The 28,000-nt window shown below is 42.2% G+C and overlaps 1 protein-coding gene across 1 annotated transcript; it reads right to left on the bottom strand.

Annotated features, from left to right (window-relative positions):
• Window position 1: 1 nt before the first annotated feature.
• NCOA3 (nuclear receptor coactivator 3) lies at window positions 2-27,901 on the bottom strand. Its single transcript, XM_006881748.1, has 20 exons — window positions 27,819-27,901; window positions 26,807-26,979; window positions 26,182-26,282; window positions 24,076-24,250; window positions 23,498-23,686; window positions 23,219-23,320; window positions 19,604-19,744; window positions 19,183-19,330; window positions 16,699-17,090; window positions 15,661-16,529; window positions 14,235-14,370; window positions 13,106-13,300; window positions 12,107-12,385; window positions 11,891-12,017; window positions 10,551-10,722; window positions 6,378-6,671; window positions 4,241-4,345; window positions 1,610-1,856; window positions 614-788; window positions 2-149 (listed from the first exon to the last, which is right to left on the bottom strand). Exons 1-20 carry the CDS (start codon window positions 27,899-27,901, stop codon window positions 2-4), a joined length of 4,251 nt encoding a protein of 1,416 aa, XP_006881810.1.
• Window positions 27,902-28,000: the final 99 nt, after the last annotated feature.

The following is a 28,000-nucleotide window of genomic DNA, read 5'->3' as shown; positions in this document are numbered from 1 at the left end:
CTCATACCTGGTCAGGACCCATGGGCATGCCAGGAATGGGCATGGCGCTCATATTCATCTGCCCCATGTGTCCACTGCTGCCATTCATGTGCACCATACCATATGCCCCAGGGTTCCCCTGGTGGGCAAACTGCTGCTGGGAAAAGGAGCTGTAAAAACAAAGCCGATCACTCAGTTAAGCAATGCAAGACAGACACACAGCCTACCACAGTAACCACCACTAAAAACTCCCCGGTGACCAGCTGTCTGTGCTCAGATAGGGTCGTACACAGAATGGACAAGTCTAAGAACAATTCTTGAACATGAACTGCAAACCTGTTGCCACAGAGTCCATCCTGACTGGCAGCAGCTGTGGGGGACAGAGCAGAACATCCCCCAGCATTCCCAAGCCTCTCATCCTTATATCCATCTTCTCCAGAACAGTGAGCCACTAATGGATTCAAACCACTGGCCTTTTGGTTAAAAGCCAAATGTTTTTAACTGTTACAATAATATGACTGCAGAAATGACAACTGCTTGCTCCATCCAAATACCTTTTTGACCAAACAATTAAAAAGCATTCATCCCTTGAATTTGTGGCACAAGAATGCAAACGGCTCTTAAGGCTACTCACCTGTTCCTGGCCAGGTTTCCTGATGGCCAGCCTTTCATTTCTGAGGACTGATACATGGGTGTGGCCTGAGGGTGCTGCATCATGGGGTTCTGGGCGGGACCCATTCTTGATGGCATCATTGCATTGGGAGGACTGGACACACGGCCAAAGGCTGCATCAGGCTGTTGGGCCATTCCTTTTAAAAAATTAAAGTAAAAAGGAAGTTACAACAACACACTAATGTTATACATCACCTCAAAATATTCATTTTCTATAGTTTTTTTTTTTTAGAAGAATAAAAGCAGTAAGGGGATGAGGTGATAAGACATAAAGTGCCAAAAAGCTCTCAGTTATTTTTGTTTCTCTTCAAAATGCCAACTGAAGTGAAAGGCACCCAGTGAAAAGGCACTGTGCTTACCCCACCTTCAGTGATGCTTCGAGGGCTTTCTGTATACAAAGGCCTCCACGCCCTCTACTCACATCCACAATCCCCTTCAGAGGGCAGAGAGCTACTCTCCTCACCAGGCCAGCCTGTACCCTAAAACGTAACCTCCCCCAAGTTAAGATTGCTTCTCACCCCATATGCCTGGAACTGCTCAAAGGCTGACCACTGCAGCTAACAGTAAAACCATGACACCTCAAAAAGGGACGGTTTTTCAAAAAAGTTCACAAAGTACCAAAAGATTTTAACGTCCTGATACACTGGGACACAGCGGAAGGAACAAACAAACTTGTAGTCCTTCTAAATCAGAGACAGTGAGCTGGAAAAAAGAAAGGCCTAAGAAAAATACTCAAGTATGATCTGATCCATCAGCTGCAGAGCCTGTGCACTGTGTTGTGCATTTCAGTCCTCCATTACTTGAATGGATTCGCTTCCTTGTACCAACGATTACCAACTTCCCACTAATAAGAGAGTGAGTAGAATGCATGTTTATCTTTACTGTACAACTGATCCAGTGAACCTTACACCCTTAACTGTGTTAGTTTAAGGATGGCTGTTTTCCCGCTCAACTTTACCATAATTTGGTGGGTACGGGAACTGCTGTGGCGGAGCCTGCGGCATCATGGGTCCGGCCAAAACGCCATCCATGCTGGGGGAGGCGGTCACGTTGGGGGGCGGGCTAAAGGCCTGGGGCTGGGGCTGGGGCTGCTGCTGGTGCTGCTGGTGCTGCTGCATCATCATTGCCGCCCTCTGCTGTCGGAAGTGATGGCTGAGCAGCTCTCTGCTTCGCTGGGCAACCATTTGGGCGTTGAGAAAGCCTTGCTGAGACCAGGGGAAGAGCACAATTACACAAAGGCAGAGCCAGCCAGCTCCATGCACACAGTACCCCACCTGCCTTAGGGTCCACACTGAGAGGAAACACTGTGCGTTCCTTTCTAATCAAGGAAAAAGGAAGTGGTCAATTCTCTTCATGGTCTCAATTTCTGGAATTTCTGAGGAGCAGGGACCCAGGAACAATTCGGTAGTGATGAGCCAAACTGAATCAAAGCAGCTTTTAACACAGAAATCCCTGCTCTGCCTACAACCAGGATAGGACAAAACAGATGAATGGGACCTTCTAAGAATCAAATCTACACACATCCAAAAACTTCTCCAACAGGGTAAAAAGGGTAGCCACAGACTGGGAAAAAATATTTGGTAATGACATGTCTGATAAAGGACCTGTATCTAGAATTTATAGGATATTCGAACACCAAAACAAGATAAAGGTAAACAACCCAATTGAAAAATGAGCACAGGATATGAAAAGACATTCACAAAAGAAGACATTCAGATGGCACACCAATATATGAAGAAATGTTCAAAACCCCTAGCTCTAAGAGAGATGCAAATCAAAACAACTATAAGATATCATCTCACCCCAGTAAGAATAGGAAAATTTAACAGAACAGCAAGCAACATATGCTGGCGAGGTTGTGGAGAAACTGGAACCCTTATTCACTGCTGGTGGGAGTGTAAAATGGTGCAACCACTGTGGAAGGTGGTTTGGTGCTTTCTCAAAAAGTTGCAAATAGTAATACCATTTGACCCAGCAATTTCACTACTAGGAATATACCCTAAAGAAACCATAACTGCCACCGAAGCAGCTATATGCACACCCGTGTTTATTGGGGCTTTGATCACAATAGCAAAGAGCTGGAAACAGCCCAAGTACCCATCAACAAACGAATGGACAGAGAAGCTTTGGTATATTCACGATGGAGTATTATGCAACACTGAAAAAGAACTCATGAAATATTATACAAAATGGGTGACCATGGAGGACATTATGCAGAGTGAAATATCTCGGTCACAAAAAGACATGTACTCTAAAATGCCTCTGTTGAACAGGACCGATATGGGGATTAGGGGGAAACTAAGGAAAAAAGGGGCTAAATAATGTACACTGCATTGAAACAGACAAGAGAGAACTGTAAACATATGATTAGGTATTACTGGCATGACAAAAGTCCAGAATAAAAGTTGCACAGTAAAGTGCTCGTGGTGAGGGTGGTAAGATCTGTGTAACAAAGAAAGAACTTTCTTTCCAAAGAAAAAAGCGAACTAGGGGGCGAGGGGAACAGGGAGGAAAATGTGCAACAATGAATGAACGAATGGAAATCCAAACAAACAAACAAAATCCCCAACTATGTACATTCCACGTTCCAATTATTAAATTATGTTTATCATTTAAAAAAAAGGGGAGAAAAAAAGAAATCCCTGCTCTGAGTGAGAACACTGAAAGGAAGAATCTAAGGGCAAACTTTTCATGTCTATGAAAAAGCTACAAGAAGAAAAAGGGCAGAACTGACACGAGGGCGCGGCCACAGAAGGGAAGGACGATACAAAGAATGGGTCCTCTCAGCTGTGCAGGAGCCCGTTCTGCAAGGATGTGAGACTAACAGGACACTATCTGGAAGCAGAGGGACTGAGGTGACTGCAGCACCAGACGAGGACAACAAGGGGTGACATGGGCTTCACCAGTCAGCACAAATCGCCACCAAGGACCCCCCTCTGGCCACTGGTCCTAGCCCAGCCTCGCCAGGATGGCTGATGACCAAGGAAATGGGGCCTGCACTGCCAAGTGGACACAGACAGTACCAACTGGACAGTTCACAGGTGTTGGGGGGGACACACGTGTGCTTTGTAACAGTTAAGTATAAACAAGTATCAGGAAGAGCTTCGAACTCTATCTCTACTCCTGGCTGATGGGAGAGGACAACTTTCGTAGCACCTTTCCACAGTGGGGGACAAGTCTCCCACAGAATGTGGGGACCCAGGTATTACTTATTTCCTCCTTTATATTTTACACTATTCCAACATTTTATCACTGAACACAAGGTTTTATAATACAAAAAGGGGAGAAGTTTATAGACTCATTTCTCTTACATTCTTAAAAAGCAATAGCTTTTCTTACAACATGGCAATTGATCACAAAGGCAATTAACTTAAAAACTACTAAGCCATGGTTTAGTGAAGGAACCACTTCTCGCTGCTCCCTCTTAGATACTAGCAGGGAGGGAGGAAAAACAGCGGATGGGGCTTGTGTTTCTCACTCATGAAACCTGGGATTTCCCGCTTCTTGTAACAACACTTGCTGAGGACCAACCACGGGCTCCCTGTGCTGGGCGCTCCGGACACGTGAACAGGAGACTCACTGTGCTCACCTGCGCGTTGACCTGGGGCTGCATCATAGGCCTCATCAGTGCAGCTCCCCCAGCAGTGGGGTTTTCCATTTTCATTTCCAGGGTCTGCCGGCTCTGATTCAAAAACTGAAGAAAGACAAACATACGGGAATGTGGCTGAGCCCCGCCTTGCCTTCCACATCTTGCCCCCGCCGGAGACATCTCCAGATGCATTAACCTGGTAACCAGCTACCAGATCCTCACCAAACTGGTACACTTCACAGCATTAACATTCTACAGATGTCCTGTGAAGTCTGCTGCTTGGCGACCACAGATGTAGGGACAAGGACAAGACTTCCTTACACAGAAACTGAAAGGATTCATAAAGTCAGATCTTCTTTAGGTTTAGTCAGGGAAACTGCTTTGTTCGATGAGGGCTAACAAGGAATAAACTATGTCCGTTATCTTTTCCTGGGTTTCTTTTAGAGGAAAACAATGATAGAAAGTAAACCACCACCACAAACAAGTCAGCACAGCTCTGCTAAGCACCTGAGTGACTCAGCACTCAGGAATACTCATGGACCGGAAGAGTCTCTGGCTCCGTGGGTTTTCGATTCCCTCACTTATCTGCTTATGTAGCTGGGGGTGGTCCATTTAACAACATCATTCACTCAGATACAAATACAATGAATATTTAGGTTTTGACAGCTTTCATGGGGATTAAGGAAACGGTGGGGGAAAAAACAGACTTTTTTCCTTGGAATATAGAAGTTCAAACTTAAAAAGATCTAGAAAGAAGAGGTTGAACAAAAATTAATGCTGAAATGAAGAAAGTAAATATTTGGTAATTAAAACAACCATTATTTACCTCGAAGAATAAAAGCCATCAAGAAACGCTGTACCACCACTACAAGATAAAGGTAAACAACTCAACTGAAAAATGGGCACAGGATATGAACAGATACTTCACCAAAGAAGACATTCAGATGGCGAACAAGTACACGAAGAAATGTTCAAAATCTCAGGCTCTAAGAGAGATGCAAATCAAAACAACTATGAGATATCATCTCACCCCAGTCAGAATAGCAAAATATAACAGAACAGCAAACAACAAATGTTGGCGAGGTTGTGGAGAAACTGGAACCATTATTTACTGTTGGTGGGGGTGTAAAATGGTGCAACTACTATGGAGGGCAGTATGGCACTTTCTCAAAAAGTTGCAAATAGTAATACCATTTGACCCAGCAATTTCACTACTGTGAATATACCCTAAAGAGACCATAACTGGCACCCAAGTAGATATATGCATACCCATGTTTACCGCGGCTTTGTTCACAATAGCATAGAGTTGGAAACAACCCAAGTGCCCACCAACAAATGAATGGATAGAGAAGCTGTGGTATATTCACACAATGGAATGCTACGTGGCATTGAAAAACAAGGAACTCATTAATTATTATACAAAATGGGTGACCCTGGAGGACGTTATGCTGAGTGAAATATCTTGGTCACAAAAGGACAAATACTGCATAATGCCACTGTTATAAATGGGGGCTGACAACAAGGTTGTGGGGGAACTAAGCAAAGAGGGGATAAAAAATGTATACTGCATTGAAACAGATGAGGGAGAGGACTGTTTAAAAGGGATATGTGATTAGGTATTATTTTCATGACAGGAGTCCAGAATGAAGGCTGCATAGTGGAGTGGACTAGAGGGGTGGGGGAGAGAGACTGTATAACAATGAAAGAATATATATATATTTTACTTTTCAAAGGGGGGAGGGAGTGAGCAGGGAGAAAAGTGTGCAACAATGGAAATCCTAAGTCTCTGTAAACTTTCATTAAAACTAATTTAGAAGAAAGAAACCCTGTTCCCTTTCTCCCAGAGCAGCCCTCCGCCACGGTGTACTTTTTCACCTGTACAACATGTATTCGTTCATGTGTGTGTTCTTACAGAAAGGTAAGCAGTGCTGCCATGACCACCTCCCTTGTTCAACAAACAGTTTTACCAAGAACTGGAAACAAAAGGAACTGTTTTCGGGACAAGGAGTGTTAAGTCTGTGGGTCCTGGACCCCCTCTACCCTCCAAGTGTTCACAGAGCACTAACGCACAACCTGAGACCAGAGAAAGGAGGAAAGTACATCACTTCGGGTCGAAGCACATGGTGGAAGTGGTTACCTGCTGGCCCTGCAATCGCTGCTGAAGCTGCATCCGAAGCTGCTTGGGCGTGTTTGTCCGGGGTCTCATGAGGTTGGCCCTCGGGTGCATCGCCTGGAGAGGAAAGCCGCCCTGTTGGCTCATCGGATTCATCATGGAGTTAAATGACGACGTTTGCCCCTGAAGGTTGAAGCCTCCCTGCATCGCAGGCCCCTGTGCGGGGTACGTCTGCCCGTAGAATGCTGCCTTCTGCTCCATCATCACTGCTGCTTCTTGGCCTTGAAAAGCTTCCTGTTTGGGTTCCAAAGTTTGTCCCTTAAACATCAAACACAGGAAATAAACACTGAAGTGTATGTGGGAAAACCACAGGAAACAAACACCTTAAAGGAGGGCGGGACATAAAGTCAGCATGTAACAACGATGATCAAGAACTCCAAAAGCACAGTCGAGTTCCCGTCTTACTGTCCTTACTCCTTAAGAACACACACCATGTCCCAGCTTTGCATCAGGTCTCACCCAGACAAATGCTCAAATATCATTCATGTCAAACCCCTCAAATGAATTACGTTCCGGGAGAGGCATCATTTCCTCTAGAACAGAGTGCTCTATCAACATGGACTGACCATGCCAATTATAAAATTTTAGAAAACAGAATCATTGCAGCTAATGAATTCTCATGTCATTTCTGTGAGAAATTGTCCTTTATCTTATTATCCTGGATTTGAAAACTCCACAATTTCTCAACTAAGAACAAGACCTTACACCCGAAGGAAAACTAGTTAATAGATCTCCTTCAAACCGCAGCTCAAATGCCACTTTTTGAGGAAAATGTTAGATGCCCACCCCCACCCCCCGTGGCCTCTGGTCCACCTCACTGTCTCCTACTTCACGGTTCCTTCCTGTTCACTCACTGGAACGTGAGCCTAGAAAGCTGGAATTCATTTGCTCACTCTGAATCTTCTCCCTCTAAAAAACTGACTGGCATACAGAAAACATGTAAATATCTGAGTGTGAGAATCAAATAAATCAATGAAGAAATGCACTTAAAGTAGCCTTACAATCAACAAACTAACAACTACATCAGAAACTACAAAGATTTGCTGTTGTTGTTGTTGTTGTTGTTGTTATTATGTGCCGTTGAGTCACCTTAGACTCATAGTGACCCTATGTATCATAGCTCTGAAACCTGCTCTATCCTGAGCCACCTTTCTACCCTTTCTACCCCAGTCACTGAATCAATCCATCTCACTGAGGGTCTTCCTCTCCTGCGCTGTCCCTACACCCACCCAAGCATGATGACGTCCCTCTCCAAGGACCGGTCCCTCCTTGCAACACACCCAAAGTAAGTCAGACTAAGCCTCAGAATCCTTGCCTCCAAGGAGCAGCCTGGTTTCACCCTCTCCAGGACAAACCTGTTTGTTCTCCTGATAGTCCACAGTATATAAATGGTCAATATACATAAAGATGTCTGATCTTATGAATCAAAGAAATAGAACTTAAAACTGGAGTTTTCTTCTTTTGATCTATCATATTGGCAAAGTTCCCAACAAATAATTATGCTCAGTATTTCTTTATCACTGTTCACTGATCCATGACTTCCTCCTCCCACCCTCCATGAGCTCTCTCTGGGTCTGGTGGCACAGTGTTAGGGCCTCGGCTGCCCAGCACAAGGCTGGTGGTTTGAACGATGAGATCATCTGTATCTCTGAAGATTTCTGGCTTTGGAAATCCCAGGTGAGAGCTGTGTTCTGTCCTTCAGAGTCAAGTCATGATGAGTCAGAATTGATGGCAACACGTTCATGGCTCTGTCTTTCTCCTTAAGTCAGACAGCGGGATGCTGGGAGAAAGCTGTGAGGACCAAGCACTGTTATACTCTGTTGGTACCATGAAAGTCATATGACAGAACTTTTCATGTAAGGAGCAATAATGCAAACTTTGGAGTTGAATCTAAGGAATCAGAATAAGGAAACAAGATAGACTTCACAGACTTATGACCAAATGTTCAGGAATGATGGGATTTTCCTTAGCAGCTGCTGCTGGGCCTTCAGTCCAGTACATGTCACACTGTCTCTACCGGACAGAAGAGACACAAACTGCCTCGCAGACTTCCCCACCTATGATCGCAGACCACCGCACTCGTCCTGTGGAGCAGCTGCTGAATTCAAACTGCTGACCTGCGGCTGGCAGCTGAGCACTTAACCCCGTGCCATCAGGACTCCTCTCATCAGCGGAGCAGAACGGATCAAAGCTGACCCTCCAGCTGTGAACTGCAGGGGAAGGCTGCCCACCTTTCTCCCGGAGCTGCTGACAGACTCAAACCACCAGAAGCATCACCTTGTAGCAGTGCAACTCCCCTACAGATTATGTCATCTGGTTAAGTTAAACATCCAACAGATACTATTTTGGTCAGGAGAGAGCGAGAAAGAGAGTACACAAATAATAAATATGGGCAGACAGTGTGTGTGTGTGTGTGTGTGTGTGTGTGTGTACACACACACATATATAACAAATATTAGTAGACAGCTGAAAATTGTGGCACTGATAAGTATCTGTTGAATAGTACTTTAAAGTCTACCTATTTCCATTTTTGGAGCGGAGGGTCACTGAAAGAGAGGAAGACCCGGCACAGCCACTGCTGCAGTGGGCTCGAATGTGTCAGGACTGTGAGGACGGCACAGGGCAGGCCAAGGTTCACATTTGTTCATGGGCTCACTATGAGTTGTACTTAACTCGAGGACAAAGAACAACAATCCCATTAAAAACAAAAAACAAACTACACATTAATGTATATTTGTATAAGTAATTTTAAAATATCCAAGTATTTATTCTAAAAAGTTACTAAGAATTCTGACTCTGTAACAAGAGAAAAGTTTATAAATGCATTTTGTGCATTTTACTACTAGCAGAGTTTTACATCAAAATCATTAATGTGTTTTAACAAAAAAACCCCTATTTCCAGCTTTAATTAAAAGGCTCACAGGCAGCTCTGGCTTCTCAGTCTCCATGTAACCGTCACAGACACCCCGTGGCCAGGGTTAGGCCGCCCCTCCACAGGGTGAGAGTCACACGCTCCTGGGCTGCACACCCGTACAAGCCTGCTCTATTCCCACTCATCCCTTAACCCTTTCCTAACCTAACCCTTGACACACGTAGTGCTGGTTACACTTTCCACTTCCAGGTTTCGGCTCTATGGTGCGTGCTGCCATCTGTTAGAGACCTCTCTAACTGTGAAACTAAAGAAAGGGGCTCCAGGCATCAACTCCAGCACTAGAGAGACCTCCGGTGTTTTTTATGTCACATTAAAACTCAAACCTGAACTTTTTTCACTCCTTCTTCTTGTGTTCCATCAAGTCAGAACCAGCTCAAAGCTGATCTGGTACTCAGAGGCAGTAAAATGCACAGGAGAAGAATGTCCGTCTTTTTTCGGAGTAGTCTGGTGGATTGGAACTAAGTGCCTTTTTGGTGACAGCAAGATTCCTTACTACTAAGCCACCAGCGCTTCCTATGTGTCTAAATAATTAGACCAAAAGCCATGTTGTCTCAAAATTCCATATTCCTATTTCATTAAAAAGGCTCAGAAGATAATCTGGTGCTGAGAAAAAGTTACGAGACTGCTTGCCACACTACGCCATCATTTCCCATGTAAACGTTATCTCCCCACCAAAGACAGAGAAGACCCTGGCAGCTCCCCTGCTTTTCTCTGAACGCAGACCTTCCCATTGTCCTTAAAGAGAATGTTTCCAAAATGCATATAATCCAAGAACACATATTTACATTTAGACAGAGTATATAACTGAGAATGATAGGTTCAGATTGATCACGATAAAGGGAACTGGTTTAAAATGCCACACAAACAAGCTTGTTCCTTGGAGTTCACAGTGGAGAGTGAGGCAGCAGAGAAAGAAATAAAAATGAAAAGTCATTACAAAGTGAAAAAAAAAGTAGCATTTTTAAAAGTCTTCTCATTAGATCTTCTTCAAATTTGACTCTTTAAACGAACAGTAAATTGCTGGAAGTGATATAAAAAAATTATGGAGGGTCTGTTGTTGATTTTTGGGTTTGTGTTGGTTGGTGTGTTTTTCTTTTAATGTGCTGTATAACTATAGTGAGGCAATACAATACTAAGATGTTCCTGCGCATGAGTCAATATGAGAGTGTGTGTGTATATTCTCTTTCTCCATTAATGTCACCTACTTGATTGACAAGTTCAGGGATGCCCAAAGCTCTGTCAATCTCCTCCAGGCCGGTGGCATCTGTGTTGCTCAAGATAGTCTGCAGCTGATCCAGCAACGCCCTTTCATCACTCTGACCTTCTAGGTTAGAAGGTGGCCCCAAGAGATCATCCAAGGAATTCCTAAGAAGGGGTCTAAAAAGAAACTTGTCATCAATTTCAATGGTATTTTCTTTCTTAAACAAAAACCCACAGTAACCTTACACAATATTGTCAAAATACATATATATCAATTAATAGCCCAAGCAGAAATAAAACTGTAGCAGAAGAAAAGAAAAAGTGGGAACAATAGGAATTTAAAGTACCACAATTTTAAAATATTAGATCATCTTCAACCACCAAATCTAGCATTTCTAGAAGGCAATTCAAGCACCAAAATATGCTTTCCCAGATGTGAAATTTGGGAAATGGCAGCTTGGACAAGTGGGAGGAGGGTGAAGACTCTACAACCTGAAGTAGTATTAACAGTTTTATTATTTGAAAGTTAGGAAAAGCAACTAAAACCCAGAAGATAAATGTTGAACTACCAATTGGACAGTGAAATCTGTCAAAAATTTTTGTTATACTTGGCCCACAGAGATAACAAATACAAACTTCCTACATTAACATCAAGGTACCACATTTCTCCATCCACACACAAATGGGCATATAGCTAGAAACGTGCCCTGCCTGAGAACTATCGGGACTGAAAACTATCAGTTCTCTACTGTGAGGGAGTGGGGGCACCATGACATCGATGGACCGTTCACCTTAATTCATAAAACCAATGTCACTATGGAGCTGTCTACTCAATAGATTCCTTTTTAGAATTTAAGAATATAAACTAGCTTGTGATCCACCGTCTGACAATAACTGGTAGGTTCTTTGCTGTTACCAAACTACCAACCAAGTAAAATAAAAATTATGCATACCCCAGAATCCATGAAAACTTTCAAATTATCTTTTAAAGAAATTATCCAATCATAAAAGATTAATTTTTCAAACATCTTGGGCTTGCCCTCCGACTACCATTTATAAACTCACGAGAAATTGGCTTTGAACCTCTAAAATCAACGCTGGCTGGCTTATCCCCCTCCTCGTGGGAGTGTATCATCACAGGGTCACCACCTCACACAGAGAGGTGTGAATAGTTCTGGAACTGAACACGCCTAGTTCTGTTTCCTCCCTCATCCATGAATGCTTCTACTTGCTACCTTCACCTCATTTTTCTCACACACGATCACTACAAAATGCAGATTGTTCTAATCTTCTTCTAGAGAATCTGATGCTAACGGTTTCCAAAGATCACACACAAAGGCCTCACCTATTCTGAGTGCCATGAGGGCCTTGCTCCATGGGCAGCATGCCCTCTGGCCAGGAACCAGGTTGGTTAGATGGAGCTGCTTGGCTGTAAGGATTGACTCCCATGCCCATGGGAATCTCACCAGGCCCTGGGGAGGCAAACAGACAGTCTAATTTTCAAATATACCAATGGTAACAATTACCATAAAACTTCTTTTATAAAAAAAGGGAAGCTTACTCATTTGAAGCATCTGCTGCTGTTGCTGCGGCGGCGGCTGCTGTTGCTGCGGCGGCGGCTGCAACACTGGCCTCGTGCCTGGCATGCTATTGGACCGGACAGGCAAGGCCGACATGGAGCCGCCCATCACAGGTCTGGGTAAAGAAGCACTGTAATCTGCTCCAGGTCGTCCCATGGAGTTTGAACTCAGGGGCTCCATTCGACTAACCTTGGAGCTTGGTAAGCCCCAGTCTCCTGAGGATGGTGTCTGGGTCACAGCCATATTCCGGTTTGGTCCACCTAAAATAGGTAAAAACAATGAGGTCTTTTCATAATATTATGGAATCCTTTATATGCATATACACACAGAGAAATAAATGATGTACTCTATATTTAAAAAAAAAAAAAAAACAAAACCAACACCCAAAAAAACCCCACCATTATCATTCTGTACCGCTCTGCCCCAAAAATGTGCTCTGTCATCCTCAGAAGAGATCTAATGTAAATACTGCGTGTGTGCTTTAAGAGTTGTGCACTTCAAAAATGAAACATCTTCTGAAAAGTTAAAAAAAAAAAGAAGAGCTCTATCCAGCTACACAAACATTTCTAGTAAGGCCACAATTCCCCATCTATTCACTACAGGTTAGAAATGTCTTAGGATAAAAGCCTTCTTAAGGGTTTAAATAACTAAAACAGACATAATGAAGGAAATTCATGAAAAGAAACATCAGGCTGAAGCCTTTTTTAAGAACAAAAATTATTCCTTATTTTCAATTATTTAAAATGGCTTTAAATATTTTAAATCCACTTTATCCAAAAGAAATTTTAACCAGGGGAGCTCTGGTGGCAGCAGGAAGAAGCTGCGCTGCAGCCCCAAAGGCATGCCATGTAAATCTACCAGCTGCTCGAGGACAAAGATGAGCAGTCTGGCGCGATTAACTGCTCTGAACACCTGCTGGAAGGCCCCCAGGGGCCACTTCCTACTCAACTGTACGTAACAACGACTTAGAAACCGCATACCCATATTTGAGCCATAATTTTCCTGATTATCCATCATTCTGGGATTCCCACCCAACATGGGTTGCTTTGGTAACATTGGGAAAGCACTGATACTCTTCACTGGAGGGCTTGAGCCAATGGACACTGGGCTGTCGAGAGACACCGCCCGGTTATATGGCGGCCGAATGGGCTGCAGAGACTGTGGACTTCTCAGACCTGCTGAAACATAAAAGTACAATATACATCAATATCCTGATGAGTTAATAATCCAGTCAAGTTCAAGACACAAAACCTCCACACCCACCAATACAACAAGCCCTGTCTTCCTTTATAAAAGAAACACTAAAGCGGGGGGGAAGCAAATCCATGCATCATATTCCAAATAAAAACAGGATCTGAGTGCTGGCTGAAGTGCTGGGCCTCACATCTGCTTTACTCAGGACAGAAAAACCCACCGATGTTTAATGCTGCTGTGGGTTCTTCCACATCTATGCGTATCACGCAGCTTCTTTCAAAACAGGAATGCAATAGAAAACTTCCTCCTAATACGGATTCTCCCTTTGCCAATCAATTTGAGTGGTTTGGCTGGACATTCAAGTAGAAAATGTAATAACTGAAAACTAATATTGTGAATTATTCTTTTACTCAATTGGTTATATCCAATATATTTGTGTTAAATTGATGAATGGGGGGGGGAACCCTCACACAAAACAGTATTAAGAGAGAGCTTTGCTGAGGATCAACTAACATCAAAAATAATAACTCAGTAAAATGACTAAGATTTCCTAAATGTCAAAGGACAGGATTTTAATTATTTGAATATAACTCTCTGTCTTAAAAAAAACCAAACCCCACACCACACCCTAGTACCTACTGCTCATCAGGGAGAGCCAAAGAAGAACATTTTCTCATAACTGTCATGACAACTGGACAAATGGTACGAAAAAGGCAAATGAACAAACAGGAAAATGTCCAGAAAGTTTATGAAAAATACATACACTATCAAAAAGACTGTCTTAGTCTGTTAGACTTAGAAGTGTGTCTTTCTAAGCTATATATGCTAGATGAAGCCTGGTCTTAGTGTAAAAATGCATAGAAATATACAGAAACATTTAAACACAAATAAAATAAGGCCTATTTCTTTCCTTACCCAGAGAATTAGGCCCTTGAAACATCTGCTGCTTGGTTCCCAGATTACTACCATTTGTGGATATGGAATTATTATAAAAGTCAGAACTGGTCAAATCCCCAAGAATAGCATCTAGATTGTCCAAGTCTCCAGGCCCCTGTAAATAAATTTTTAAGATTACTCTATGTATATATTACTAGACATATAAAGACATCAAAATAAAATGGGGAAAATTAAAACATCACTTGTAGCTAAAACAATAGTGCCAACTAAAAGCCTGTATCATCATGGTCACATCTCTATTTATCTTCCTTGAAGGAAAAGCTCAAGCTGAACCGCCGAATCTTGGGTTCCACATACATACACACCTCATGGATAAAAGCACTGACTAGCAATATAGCCTCAAGTGGATATCTTAATGGTGTGCTCCAAAATGGCTTTTAGTCAGGATATTTGGTAACCATTTAGTTTAAGAAAGTGAAATAAGGGGAGCTCTGGTGGCCTAGTGGCAAGGAGCTGCAACTACAATCCCGGAGGCGAACGGTTCGAATCCACCAGATGCTCTGCCGGGTAAGGAAGGAGGGACAATCTCCTCCTGTACCAGTCAGATCTGATTTGATGGTACACGCACACAAAAATAATAAAATTTAAAAAAAAGAAAGTGAAATAAGACAACTCAATTTTAAAGTTGCTGCAAACCTTTTAAATTGCTAAGAAATATCATAAGCTCTCTTGGAATAGCATTTTTTTTTTCCTTTCTTTCCTTCTTTTTTTTCCCCTCCATGGTCACCTATTTATTTTTGAACAAATGTACATGACACATGTCTTAACAGCCAGCCCACCCACCACCACACACAGGGCCTGACCCCTGAGGAAAGAGGTGGGGCAGAAGAGCTGGTATGTGCCGCCTTCCGGGGCGGAAGCCCAGACTCCCAGTCTTCCAGAGAGTGGGACCATGGCAGAAGTGCGGGTGCTCATGGAATAGCATTTCTTAAGCAGAGCTTGGGAATGTTCACATAATGTTTTACTTGTGATAAGGTAGGTAAAACTTGATTTTTAGGGTTTTTTTTAAAAAAAAGAAAAATTTCTTTTCACTTGAAACATTTCTTTCTTACTTCTACTATCCTTTTAATGAACCATTCTGCTTATCCCAAGCAATATTATTTCAAATATCTCACATGAAGTTTTAAAACTTAAAACTTCATGTGAGATATTTGGAAAATTTAACGAATTAAAATTTGCCTCTAAAGAGAACCACATTTTATTTAAAACACACATATATTTTAAATTGCATAATAAATTTTACTAAGGGCTAAAACACAAAGAACTCAAAACTAGTACCCATTAAATAAATGTAAACTAACAGTTAAGAATCTGTGCATAATGCATATACCAAAAAAACAAAGGTGAAACACTATTACTAAGCTGGAAAGTACAGAAAAATTACCTCTTCATTTGTTTCTGTCTTAATTTTAGACTCTTTTTCTTGACTGGAGCTGGGCATGGTGCAGCCGCCACCCTGACTCATCTTACTATCAAAGCCTTCCATTTTGGGCTGTAGTTCTTTGGAGAGAGTGTCGCTAGGATCGTCCCTGTCCAGGAGGTACCTAAGGAGCGCATTGTTTTCCTTCTTCTTAGGACTCAGCTGTTCCTGCTTCACATTTCCTTCTCCACAAGACACCGTATTGTTGGTGTCTCTCCCTGTGGCTTCGGCTGTGATCTTGGCTACCTCAGCCGGTGAATTCCCATTCTGTAACAACTTGTGCAAAATTCGGTGTTTCTTTTGCAACAAGGACCCATGCATGTTGGATGTGGAGGACACACCCCCAGAAGTAGAAGAGGAGACTCCAGAAGGACTGGTGACACCGAGGGATGAGTCTTTACAACTTGAATCCAGGGGCGAGTTGGTCAAGGAGGAATGGCCCCGGTCATCGGAAGAATAGGTGAGTAGCTGCAGTAGTTTTTTATGGCCTTTGTTTTCCAGAGGAGCTCTCGGATTCTCTGACCCTTCCACACTGCTGTCTTTACCTTCCTTGTCATTGAAATGATCCCGGCTATTTGACTGACACATTGAACTCTCCACTGCATTCTGGTCACAATATAAGTCCAGGGGACTCTTGGAATCTTGACTATTCACTTTACTTGGCTGGCTGATATTCACATTGGGAGAGTTGTCCAATTTGGGGCCTGGTGAAGAGAGAGTGGATAAGAGAGAAGTGCCCACGCCCTCACTGATGGCCTGCAGGGCGCTGAGAGAGCTGCTGGAAAAGCTGTGGCTCCCGGGATTGCCAGAAGATCCCATGGGAGAGTGCACACCTGGATTTGCAGAAAAGTGAGGACAGAGTTAAGACTATCACACACTGTAACAAAACGCCACTTAATTCTGCTAAGTGTCTATTATGACATCATTGACCTTTACAAAAGTTGAAGTGGCACGGACAGAAAAGAATTACTTGCAAAGAAAATTAAATGCCAGCATGGGTACCTGTAACAGGAGAAAACTGATGCGAGGACATCTTCGGACTCCCACGATTACGAGGGGAAATCATGATACCCTGCTGGTTGGAGCCAAGGCCAGGACTCCCGTGGGGAGGGCTGCTCATGTTGAGACCATAGCTGTTGTTCTGGTACGAAGACGGTGACTGCACGCCTGGCCCTGGGTTCACTGGGGCAGTGTTACTGGAGCCCCCGTATCTAGCTCCACCCATCTGCCCAGGACCACTAGGATCTGCCACGCTGTAGGTCCTGCTGCTCAACATCTGCAAGCCTTGGCTTGGTGACATGTTCATGCCACCTACAGCACCGCCGCATCCAGCTACAGGAGGCCTAACACCTTGCCCAAGAGGATTCGGGTTTGGCCTATACCCATTCTGTTCTCTGCAAACAAACAGAACATCAAACTTTTACTATAAAAAATTGAAAGCATGTAGTAAAGCTCTGTCTCAGATAATCAAGGGCTGAGGTAAAGAGCAGGAAGGTACCATTTTGTGCAATATCCGAATATCAACATTTCTAGTGTAGCCGTTACCCTTCACAAACTGCAGGGTCTAATGAGTGGCACTGCCCCAGCACTGAGAAGGCCAGCAGCTATGCTACATGGACTCGTTATTGTTGATGCTAGTTACTATAATCATTACAGAAGCAGATAATTTCTCCTATAAAGTCACCAGGTAGTTTCTAACCACCAAACTGCTACCAGCTGTCATGGTATGAACACGCTCTCCCACAGCGTGTCAATTTGGTTAGGCCATGATTCTCTGGTGACCTAGTGGCTAGGAGTTGCACTGCTATCCCAAATACCTGTGGTTCAAATCCATCAGCTGCTTGAGAACAATGATTCTCTGTATAATATAGTTATTCTATGTGCTGTAAATCCCAACCTCTATGGTCTTGCTGAGGCAGGATTAGAGACAGTAAGGAGCTGCTCTGCCAACCCAAAAGCACCCAGCGGGAATCCACCAGCAGCAGCTCTGCAGGAGAAAGGAGGGCAAGCTCATCCTCCAAGATTTACTGCTCTGAAAAGCCACTGAAGGATCAGCTAGGAGTTGACACACACAATGATGTTAATCAGGCAGAATCAGGGACCACTGTGTAACAATGCCGTCATTCCCCATGATGGGACCTGAGGCATGATTAGGAGTTAGGCGTGGACATGGGTGGGATGCAGCACCTTTAATTGGATCACAGGCCTGATCTGATGTGGAGTTTGCCTGGTCTGTGACCTGTTACAGCTTTAACTCTTAGAAAACATAAAAGGACAGAAGCAAGCAGAGGAGACCTCAAGACAACCAAGAATGAAGCACGTGCTTTGGACTCAGGCCTCTGTGCTGGGAGTGCCTCAATATGGGGGAAAATGAAGGTAGACTGAGATCTCCAAGAAACGCTGGGCCCACAGATGCTGAAGGCAACAACTTAGCTACTATACCAGAGAGCACAAAGAGGCAGCTTCAACAAGCACAAACGTCTTCTTCAAGGCCAGCCGTCTAAACACTAAACACAGGCTGCCGGCTCTAGGAGAAGGCACCCCCACCCTCAATCCTTTCTCTGCCTCCTTCTGTCTGTCGGCTGTGCAGAAACTTAGAAGAGCTATGGTAGCTGAATCCAGAGCAGTCGTGCTGCTCATTTCAAGTCCACGTTGCTCTAACAGTTCGACTGCCCCAGCAGCTGCTCAGGAGAAAAGTGGATCATCTCCTTCCATTTGATTTACAGACTTGGAAACCCACTGGAGTGTCAACTGTGAGTCAGTTCCAACTAAGTGGCAATGAACTGAGAAAACAAAGACCTTTGCTAAGCACTTAAAAGATTGCACCACCAGGTTCAATGTTAACTTGAGTTGTCATATATCTAAGAGGGGCAGACGGAGGTGCCTGCAAAGAACTCCAGATGATGAATGATGAATGTCTGCTTTCATGTGGTGCTCATGGACCACTGAAAACAAAACCCTGATGCCAGGCTGCTTTCCTCCCCCCGACCCCCAAATTCTCTAAGACAATCCATCCTGCAGAGCAGGTGGCCTCAGCCTTCTTCCATGGAGGGGCTGGTCTCTGAACTGCTGGTCCTTCAGTTAGCAGCCCGATGCAGAATCCACTATGCTACCAAGGCTCCATCTGCAACACCACTAGTAACAACTGCTTATTCGTAGAGATAAGATTAAAATTTCAAACTGAGTACTGAAAAGCCATGCTAACACACTACTAGAAATGAAAAGTACAGAAGTGGTCACATTTTATATGCTCTTGCACCCATTGGCTGCCGTCCCACCCCAGCTTTCTCAGGAAGTAACTGTATAATCAAGAATTATTTTCACAGAAAGAAAAAAGAAAACAAACTGTAATCCAGGAATCTAAACTCATGTCAGCAAATCCAATGATATTCATGCTTTTCCTCTTGTTAAATTTTTTTTTTATTAAATATAGTAACTTAACACATGCTGCATTGAATATGGAAAAATGCCAAAGTCTATCATTACCTCTGGAGAAAGTGGGTCGAGACAAAGCCGTGGCGATCATTCGTTACGAGGTTCCGGAAGAGCTTGCTTTTCGTCTGTGCGGTCACAATGGTTCCATCAGCCAAGGAGAAGCGGTACAGCGGGGTCTCAGCGTGGCCGTGGATGTACGCTGCGGGGAAAACATCTCAGTGCTAGCAACACCAGCCAGCAAAAAGGCACATGCAGGAGAGAAGAAAACATTCTACAAGCACATGATTTTCAAAACCCAGTTTAAAGACCACATCTGCACAAAACTTGTGCAGAAATGGCTAAATACTGGCACTCAAGAAAGCCCTTCTCTTCCTTCTCCCACCAATGCCACTTACCACCAGGTACAAAGTTAGAGCTTTACAGCATATCAAACAAAGGACAAAATCAAGAGTCAATTCCCAGACGTATTTACCTTCTTGATAGTGACGTTTCTGCGACCATGACTGTCCATCATTAAAACTGAAAAATCTCTGGATGCACCTTCGGATTGTATCTTCAAAACCAGGCCTCATGGAAGATCTCAGAGAATTTGTATCTATATTGACAACTTTTCCTATTAACGAGGAAACAAAAGATTGACATCAAACCCAGAAGTATTCACTATCTGTCTACTGTGGGCTTAGTGCTGAGTAAATAAAATAGAAGACAGATACTCGATCACTGTCCTACTTTTCCTGACCCAAATCTCTGACATATCCCAAGCTTTTCTCTTTAAGGCTATCATCCTGCAGGGCACTCTCACATCTGAATGTTTCATTACATAGAACATAAAAGCTTATCATATAACTTCTTTTACTTCATGAATATACAAAGTACAGCTTGTTCAGGGAACCTAAACTTTTTCATTAAAGTAACACCTTCCAGTCAAATCGTTAATCTAAAAACATTCTTTCCTTCACCCAAAAAAGTCAAATATTTATTAGTAACTCCAATCAGAGAAACAAAAAGGTCTATACAAAGAAAATAACAAGATACTGTTGCAAGAAACCCACAGAGACTGACATAAATGGAAAATCGTAAAAACTTATGGGATGGAGGATGTAACGCTGTAAAAATGTCAGCAGAGCGAACACCAACTATAAGCACAATGCAATCCCAACCCAGATTCCATCATCATTTCTCAAAGAGATGGAAAAAAATTATCACCAAATTCATATGCTAAGAAAAGAGAGAAACAGAAAATGCAGGGGTGGTAGAACCTAGGTCGGAGGCCTCACATTTCCTGATTTCAAAACCTACTATACAGTCATAGTAATCAAAATAGTTTGGGGCTGCTATAGCAACTGATATGGACCAATGTAACAAACTGAGAATCCAGAAACAAATCCATCCACCACGAGCAAGTGATCGTTGACAAAGACACAAAATCCATTAAGTAGGGGGAAGACAGGCTCTTTAAGAAATGATACTACAAAATCACCTGTCTATCTGCAGAAAATTTAAACAAAACTGATACCTCATACCATATACAAAAACTCAGAGGAATCAAAGACCTGAGGGTAAGCCCTGAAACTACAGAGATCAACAAAGAAGAAACTGGGGCAAAGTAAGAAGAGCTAATCAATGGCTTAAACAAACTATAAAACAGAACTAAAAATGCACAAAGGACAAATTCTTAGGCATATCAAAAGCCTTCTTCAAGAAAGTAAAAAGAGACCTACAGACTGGGGAAAATATTTACAAGAACACATCTGACAAGGAAATCCTCTCTAAAGTGTAAAGAAAACGCCAACATCTCAACAAGAAATAGACAATTCCATTTCAAAATGGTCAGAAGACATGAATAAGATACTTCAGCTATGACAACAATGGCAAACAAACACATGAAGAAATGATCAAAATCACTGCCTACTGCAGCTTTCATCTTGTGTGCTGTCGACTCAGAACCAACCAGAGCTCATCCTCCAGAGGGTTCTCAGAGGCAGGCTAATTACACAGGAGTACACTGATCCTCTTTCTCCCAAAGAGCAGCTTGTGGATTTGAACCACTTATCTCTGGGTGGGCAGTGCTGCTACTTAGCTGCTACTTACCACCAGCCATCAGAGCTCAAGAGGTTGATTAGATAATGAAATTAATTGCATTAATCAATGCCAATTACATGGTATAAACAAAAATGTCTACAAATGCTTGTCTGAAAAACCAATATGATATAAAACTTCACTCAAATATATGAAAATTAAAAATACTCTGTCCCTAAAACTATGAAGCTAAAGAAAATCTATGTCTCAACAGTGATCAGGGACAACGTTTCCATCTGAGGTTACTGTATTCTTTCTTTTAACTATCAAGTAGTACCCATCAGTATAAACTGACAACCCAGAACACACATCACTTTCTCAGTACATTTTTTGTTTGTTTCCATCTGTGAAAATAAATTTTAAGGAGTTTCAAAACAGATATCTGAAACTGGTACCTAAAGGTTGAATAATTGCATTAGTAGTACTGCTGTTGCTGCTTTAAAACATCTAAAGGGTGCTGTAGTTATGGTTTCTACTTATTTACATCATTCATCATATCACTGAGTGTCCACAAGGACACTTTAGTATAAAATTAGTCTTAGTGGATTTTGAAAGTCTGCAATTAAGGACCTCTCCAAATTACTGAGGAATAATAGTATCAGTTTGAGGACTAAGGCACATCTCATTTGGACCATGGTCTTTGTGATCATGTGCTACGCATCGAAGAGCTGGACAATGAATAAGATGACAGACAAAGAACTGATGCCTTTGCGCTGTAGTGATAAGGAAGGACACTGAACATCCCATGGACTACCAAAAGAACAAACAAATATGTCTTGGAGAAAGTGCAACCAGAGTACTCTCTGGAGGCAAAGAAGATAAAACTTTTCCTCACATACAAGCAACTAGACGGCACATTAACAACAGCAACAACAACTTCAGACATGTTGCTAGAAGGGGCTATTCCTTGGAGAAGACATAATGTTTGGAAAAGCAGAGGGTCAGTGAATGAGAGGAAGACCCTCACCCAGGTGAACTAACATGGTGACTGCCTCAATGGGCTGTCCTGTGTCAAGAAGTGTGAGGATGGCACAGGACAGGCCAGGATGCAGAGCTATTGTTCACAGGATCGCTATGGATCATACTCAAGTCAACAGCACCTAACAACAACATAGACTTTGAAGTCAGGTAGATTCAGGTGCAAATTATCTTCTTAGCCATAACCTTAAACAAGCATTCCAATCCCTCTCACCAAGTCTGTTTTCCCAGCTACGGAATAGTAAACCCTTTGACCACCAGGAATGAGGCATACATAGTAAACCCTTTGAATCACCACCAAGCGTTCCCAAAAACAACAGGTGTACCTTAGTATTCAAACTGACAGCCTGAGGTGTACCTTAGTCCTCAAACTGATAATCCTATAAGACTAATTTTATACTATAATGTCCTTGTGGACACTCATTGATACAATAAATAATGTAAATAAGTACAAAACATACCTCTTCAGATGTTTTCAAACAGCAACAACAGTACTATTTTTGCAGTTATTCAACCTTTAGGTACAGTTTCAGATAGCTGTTTAATGGTCTTTAAGGTGAGTGTAGATAATGAAGCTATGGTCATTATTTCATCAATGTCTTTTTAACAACTACTCAGTTTTGAGTTACTCCCATGGTCACAGAACAGTAAATCAACAATGAAGCTAATGCTGGAATTAGGAATTATCCCTAGGAATTCTCTCTTATTAAATTGTTTGGGGTTTTTGTCTTGTTTTCTTTAAGATAAGTTGTTCTGAAATTACAGAGAAGAGAATTTAGCAATTCTGATCCAAAACACTCCCCACAGGGAAAGAGTCCGGTATCTCTACATTTGCTTTTAAATTCATTCTTCTGAGGAATTTTAAGTGCCGAGTATATCCAACAACATGTCAAGGGTCTTAATGAATCTACCTTAGGGTTCTATGTAAGAAGAGAATAAAACATACAAAGCCAATGGATATAAGAAAGCAAATGGCAACAGAAACAGTAAGAGTTGCACAAAGCTCTCTCTCTACACACTTAGTTCTTACCAGACAGGTCATGTCGAGTGATGAAGCTCTCGTGACTGGAAGAAAATCCTCTTTCTCCTGTAGTAATGCGGCGTGCCACACAGATCATACAGGACTGCAAATCTACAATAAACAATATCTAACTATGTAAGAGTTTTACTTTTGGTATATCCACTCAGTAGGCAATAAGGACACAGGCTTCAGGAAAAAGACTTACATGACAATGGAAATTAGGAAATGGCAAGTTTGTCTGCTACTTGTTTCCAAAACATCACAAACCCAGCAAGTGCTCTTCCTTACCTTCCCCTTCCTCCATCATAGCTCGAGGCTGGGACAGGGCAAAGCACTGCATGGTCTCGAATCTCGGGCGCACTTCCAGGTTGGGGTTCATGTCCTCCAGAGTACGGTGTGGCGTCTTCATCAACATACGGCAATTAAATGTATGGCTTTTTTGTCTCTGTGTCTCATTTGTCCAGGCAACTCCATTAACTTTGGAAAACAAATTTAAAAGGTGGGGGTTTTTTGTTTTGGTTTTTTTTAGGTTTTTGTTTTTGGGGTTTTTTTAAAGCTGGCATTTCAATCTCTGACTATCAGTCACGCGAGCTCCATTTTTCCACTACGTGTACACATCACAGAAATAACTACACTCACATTTCAGAGCAGCAGTATAGAAAAATTAGAATAATTTTAACTTCAAAAGAAATGTCAATAATTCACTATTTACTTCAGGCTGGTGAAATATACACTTAATTCCAAATTCATGAGGGTACACTTGAAAATTCTGCTCCTAACTATTTGCCACTCTACAAAAGCCTGATCACTTTGCTTCCAAAAAAAGACAATATTCTATTTTCAAACAACAACTTTAGAGAGTCTACCTGTGGATTTCGGCAAGTTTTTAAGAAAATCCTTTCTGTCTTCTTCATGTAAGATATTATAGACACTTGTGTTGACCAGGTCCTCTTGCTTATATTGCAAGTACTGTGTGACATTTTCTGACACGAATACAATGTTTCCATCTCGATTCACCACAAACAGGAAACCATCCAGAGCCTGAAAAGGAATTTAACTGTCTCAGCACTAATTACAGCAAACAACTATCAGTTAGCAGTAGTCTTATTAAAGTTAACTCTACTGGACTTATATAAATTTTTTTTTAAAAAATTCAACTTCTTACAAGACAAATAAGGTCAACAATCAATCAGAATTAATTACACCATCAAAAGAGCTTTGAAAAATAATGGTAAGTATACTCAGGTCTTTTCATTTGATGTCTGTCACCCATGCCCTTTGGTTAGCAGTCCAATATGTACCCCAAGACACTGCCAGCAGTCATTCTACTGAAGGCAACAACTTATAAAACATGTATATCTTTAAGATTTAATAGATCCTAAGAAATATAGCTCGGCTCCACAGTCAACACTCTTGGCACCAGCAGTCAGGAAATCAAAAAGCGTATCGCGATGGGAAAGTCTGCTGTTAGGGACCTCTCTAAAGTACTCAGGAGCAACAGTGTCTCTCTGGAGACTAAGGTGCGCCTGATACAGGCCATGGTATTTGCAATCGCTTGATATGCATCAGAGAGTTGGACAATGACTAGGGAGGACAGAAGGAGAGTGGATGCTTTTGAGCTGTGTTGCTGGAGAAGGGTACTGAATGTACCCTGGACTGCCAGGAAAACAAACAGATTTATCTTGGAGAGGAATAAACCAAGCTACTCCTTGGAGGCAAGGATTCTGGGGCTTCGTCTGACATACTTTGGACATGTTGCCAGGAGGGACGGGTCCTTGGAGAGGGACATCATGCTTGGGAGGGTTGAGGGACAGCGCAGGAGGGGAAGACCCTCTATGAGATGGATTGATTCGGTGACTGGGATAATCGGGATGGGTGTGTCAGAGGTGGTGCGGTTGGCGCAGGATAGAGCAGGGTTTAGGGCTGTTGTGCATAGGGTCGCTATGAGTCGGAAATGACTCGACGGCACATAACAACAACAACAACAAGAAATATAGCACTCTAATGTGTCATATACATTATATTATTACACTCTTGGCAACAGCAGCCAGGAAATTAAAAGACGTATTGCGATGGGAAAGTCTGCTGTTAGGGACCTCTCCAAAGTACTAAAGAGCAACACTGTCTCTCTGGTCTTTGCAATTACTTGTTATGCATCAGAGAGTTGGACAATGACTAGGGAGGATAGGCAAACTGATGCCTTTGAGCTGTGGTGCTGGAGAAGAGTACTGAATGTACCATGGACTGCCAAGAAAACAAACAGGTTCATCCTGCAGAGGGTTAAACCGGGCTACTCCTTAGAAGCAAGGATTCTAAGGCTTTCTCTGACATACTTTCTAAGGAGGGGCCGGTCCTTGAAGAAGGACATCATGCTTGGGAGGCTGGAGGGGACAGCACAGGAGGGGAAAGCCCTCTATGAGGTGCATTGATTCAGTGACTGGGTTAATCGAGATGGGTGTATTAGAGACAGTGTCATCAGCATAGGACAGAGCAGAATTTAGTGCTGTTGTCCACAGGGTTGCTAAGAGTTGCAAGCGACTCGACAGCACCTAACAACAACAACAACAATGTGTCATATAAGTAATCAATCATAACAAAAGTGTATAAAAATTCTGAACTAAAATAAGCCCAAATATTATCTCTGACAAGTGAAATTTTCCTCTAATGATGAATGTGCATGTGTGTATGTGCGCATTTTCCTCAGTCTGGAACTTTTATGTAAAAAACATGCCCAAAGAGTCATGTACACTAAAAATCTCAGAAATATTTACCATCATTTAAGAAAACGAGGCCTCGCAGAAGTCAGCATAACTCACCAGTAGTGGGGTTGGCTTTAGTCTGGTAGAAACATTTTCATTTTTCTCTCAATTCTGCGCCAAAATTTCATCCATGTTTTGTTTTGTTTTCTAAACCATTTAATAAGCTACACAAATGCAACACTGCTTACTGGCCATCTAAACCTTTACACTTGCCTGAAGTAAGAGTGGTCCTAAGGAGTCTTTATCAATAACTCCCTGTCCTGTGGAAGACACATCAGCTTTCTGAACATCATCATCACTGCAAACAGCTTTCCCTGAAAAGACAGCAACAATATTACAAATAGAAAATATATCCATTTTTAAATGAAATCAACTTCAAATAATCCTCAAAACAGACATGGACATACACCTGTGCCCCGGTAGATGCACGTGCAAGGCACTGTCTGGTAAAAGAAGATGCTACAGTTTTTAAATTAAACTTCAGTGCTACCCAGAAGATACACTAAATTCTATTTCACTACTAAAGGTGCTTCCTCACAGGGAACTAACTGGCTTTCTTTCCATTTCCTTAGCAAGTTGCCGCAAATGATGATAATCTATTGAAAAAAGCACGGTCGTCAATGTGCGGCAATGTGTTAACAATTTCCTAAGGCGCTAAGCTAGTCAATTCATTCATTCTTTCCCCTATTAACTAGCCTCAATTAATTTGGGAATGAGTTCTCCTGCTAAAAAACTAGGACCGCAACTAGTTTGCCACATAAACAAGGTCACAAAAAGGCAAATGTAAACACCTACCATTTCCTTCCAAAAGGTATGAGTGTTTTTATACTTTTCTTACCTTGCTCTTTTATTTGACGTATCTGTCTTACAGTTTCCTTTAAAATTGCACATTTATCTGGCTTGACATTGAAATGATCGATATCACTAAGATTTGCAGATATCAATTCAGCCAACTCTTCAATGTATTTACTCTCCTGCTCTCTTCTCCACTTTTCACCACTGCAGGTAAGACTAAGAAAAGGAAAGTGTGGGTGGGGGTTGGGAAATCATAATTTATGACAAAAAAACCTGTAAGCACCATCACCTTTTTAAATAAAACAAACTAAAGTCTGCCAGTAGAAACTATTAAAACATTGTTCAACCCCATTTTTTGTTATCTGAGTGGTCCTGGACAGGGTTATCCTGAGTTTCTTTATCTACAAAAGGGGGGTGGGGGTGCTAATCAAAGTTCCCTTTGTAGTAATAGTAGAACTACTAAGTAGTAGAAGTAGTAGTAAAAATAATAATGGTTGCTTCTTATTTTTAATGATGTCATTTTATTCACAGTAGAGTTTTCTCCCCAATTATTCAACTATCCCTTTAAAATCCAAATAATGCTGCACTTGGCATACTCCTAAAAGAGCTACAAAGCAACACTGTTTAAGTTTTTATTTCTACTTTTTGGGACATACTGTGTCATATGTTGGACTGTTGACAAAAAGAGCAGTGGTTCAAATCCACCAGCTATTTTGCAAAAGAAAGTTGGACAGCCTCCTCCTATAAAATCATTATAACAGGAATCAAGTTGATGGCTGTGGGTTAAGTAAGTTCATTGAGAAAAGACAGACAAGTACTTAGAAATGCTACCACATTATCTGTTCAATGTTAAAAGTAAAGATTCTTTCTTGTAACCTAGCACATCCAGTGATAAAGCTCCTCTTATGTTACAGGAATGTCCACCTCATCACTTACCATCCAATAACTACAAAGCACATGATGCTAACCAAACACTCTAACAAGAAAGACTAAATCACAAGAAGGTGGTGTTATACCTTTAAACAGAAGGGAAAGGATGTGTAGCCATCACCTACCCTTGTCCTGGGGCATCACATGGGAGTTTGCGCTTTCGTGACTCGGTCAGTGGATCCAAGGCGTTTTCTCCTAACCCGCTCATCTTGAATATGCATCAGCAACTAAAGGATGGAGGGAGGGAGGGAGGGAGAGAAAGAGCGATAAGATAAACTACCAGTAGGTGGCACAATCCTACCAGGGA

The sequence above is a fragment of the Elephantulus edwardii genome, unplaced genomic scaffold, assembly GCF_000299155.1.
Source record: "Elephantulus edwardii isolate Elephantulus edwardi_28Jun2011 unplaced genomic scaffold, EleEdw1.0 scaffold00015, whole genome shotgun sequence".
Lineage (NCBI taxonomy): Eukaryota > Metazoa > Chordata > Mammalia > Macroscelidea > Macroscelididae > Elephantulus > Elephantulus edwardii.
This window is presented reverse-complemented; position numbering and strand designations above follow the sequence as displayed.

Coding starts and splice junctions, on each gene's coding strand:
- NCOA3 (XM_006881748.1), bottom strand. CDS start 27,901: ATGAGCGGGTTAGGAGAAAACGCCTTGGATCCACTGACCGAGTCACGA. Junction 16,530..16,698: donor TCAGTTTTCTCCTGTTACAG/GTACCCATGCTG, acceptor CTGCAAATCCAG/GTGTGCACTCTCCCATGGGA. Junction 14,371..15,660: donor AGACAGAAACAAATGAAGAG/GTAATTTTTCTG, acceptor ATTTATTTACAG/GGGCCTGGAGACTTGGACAA.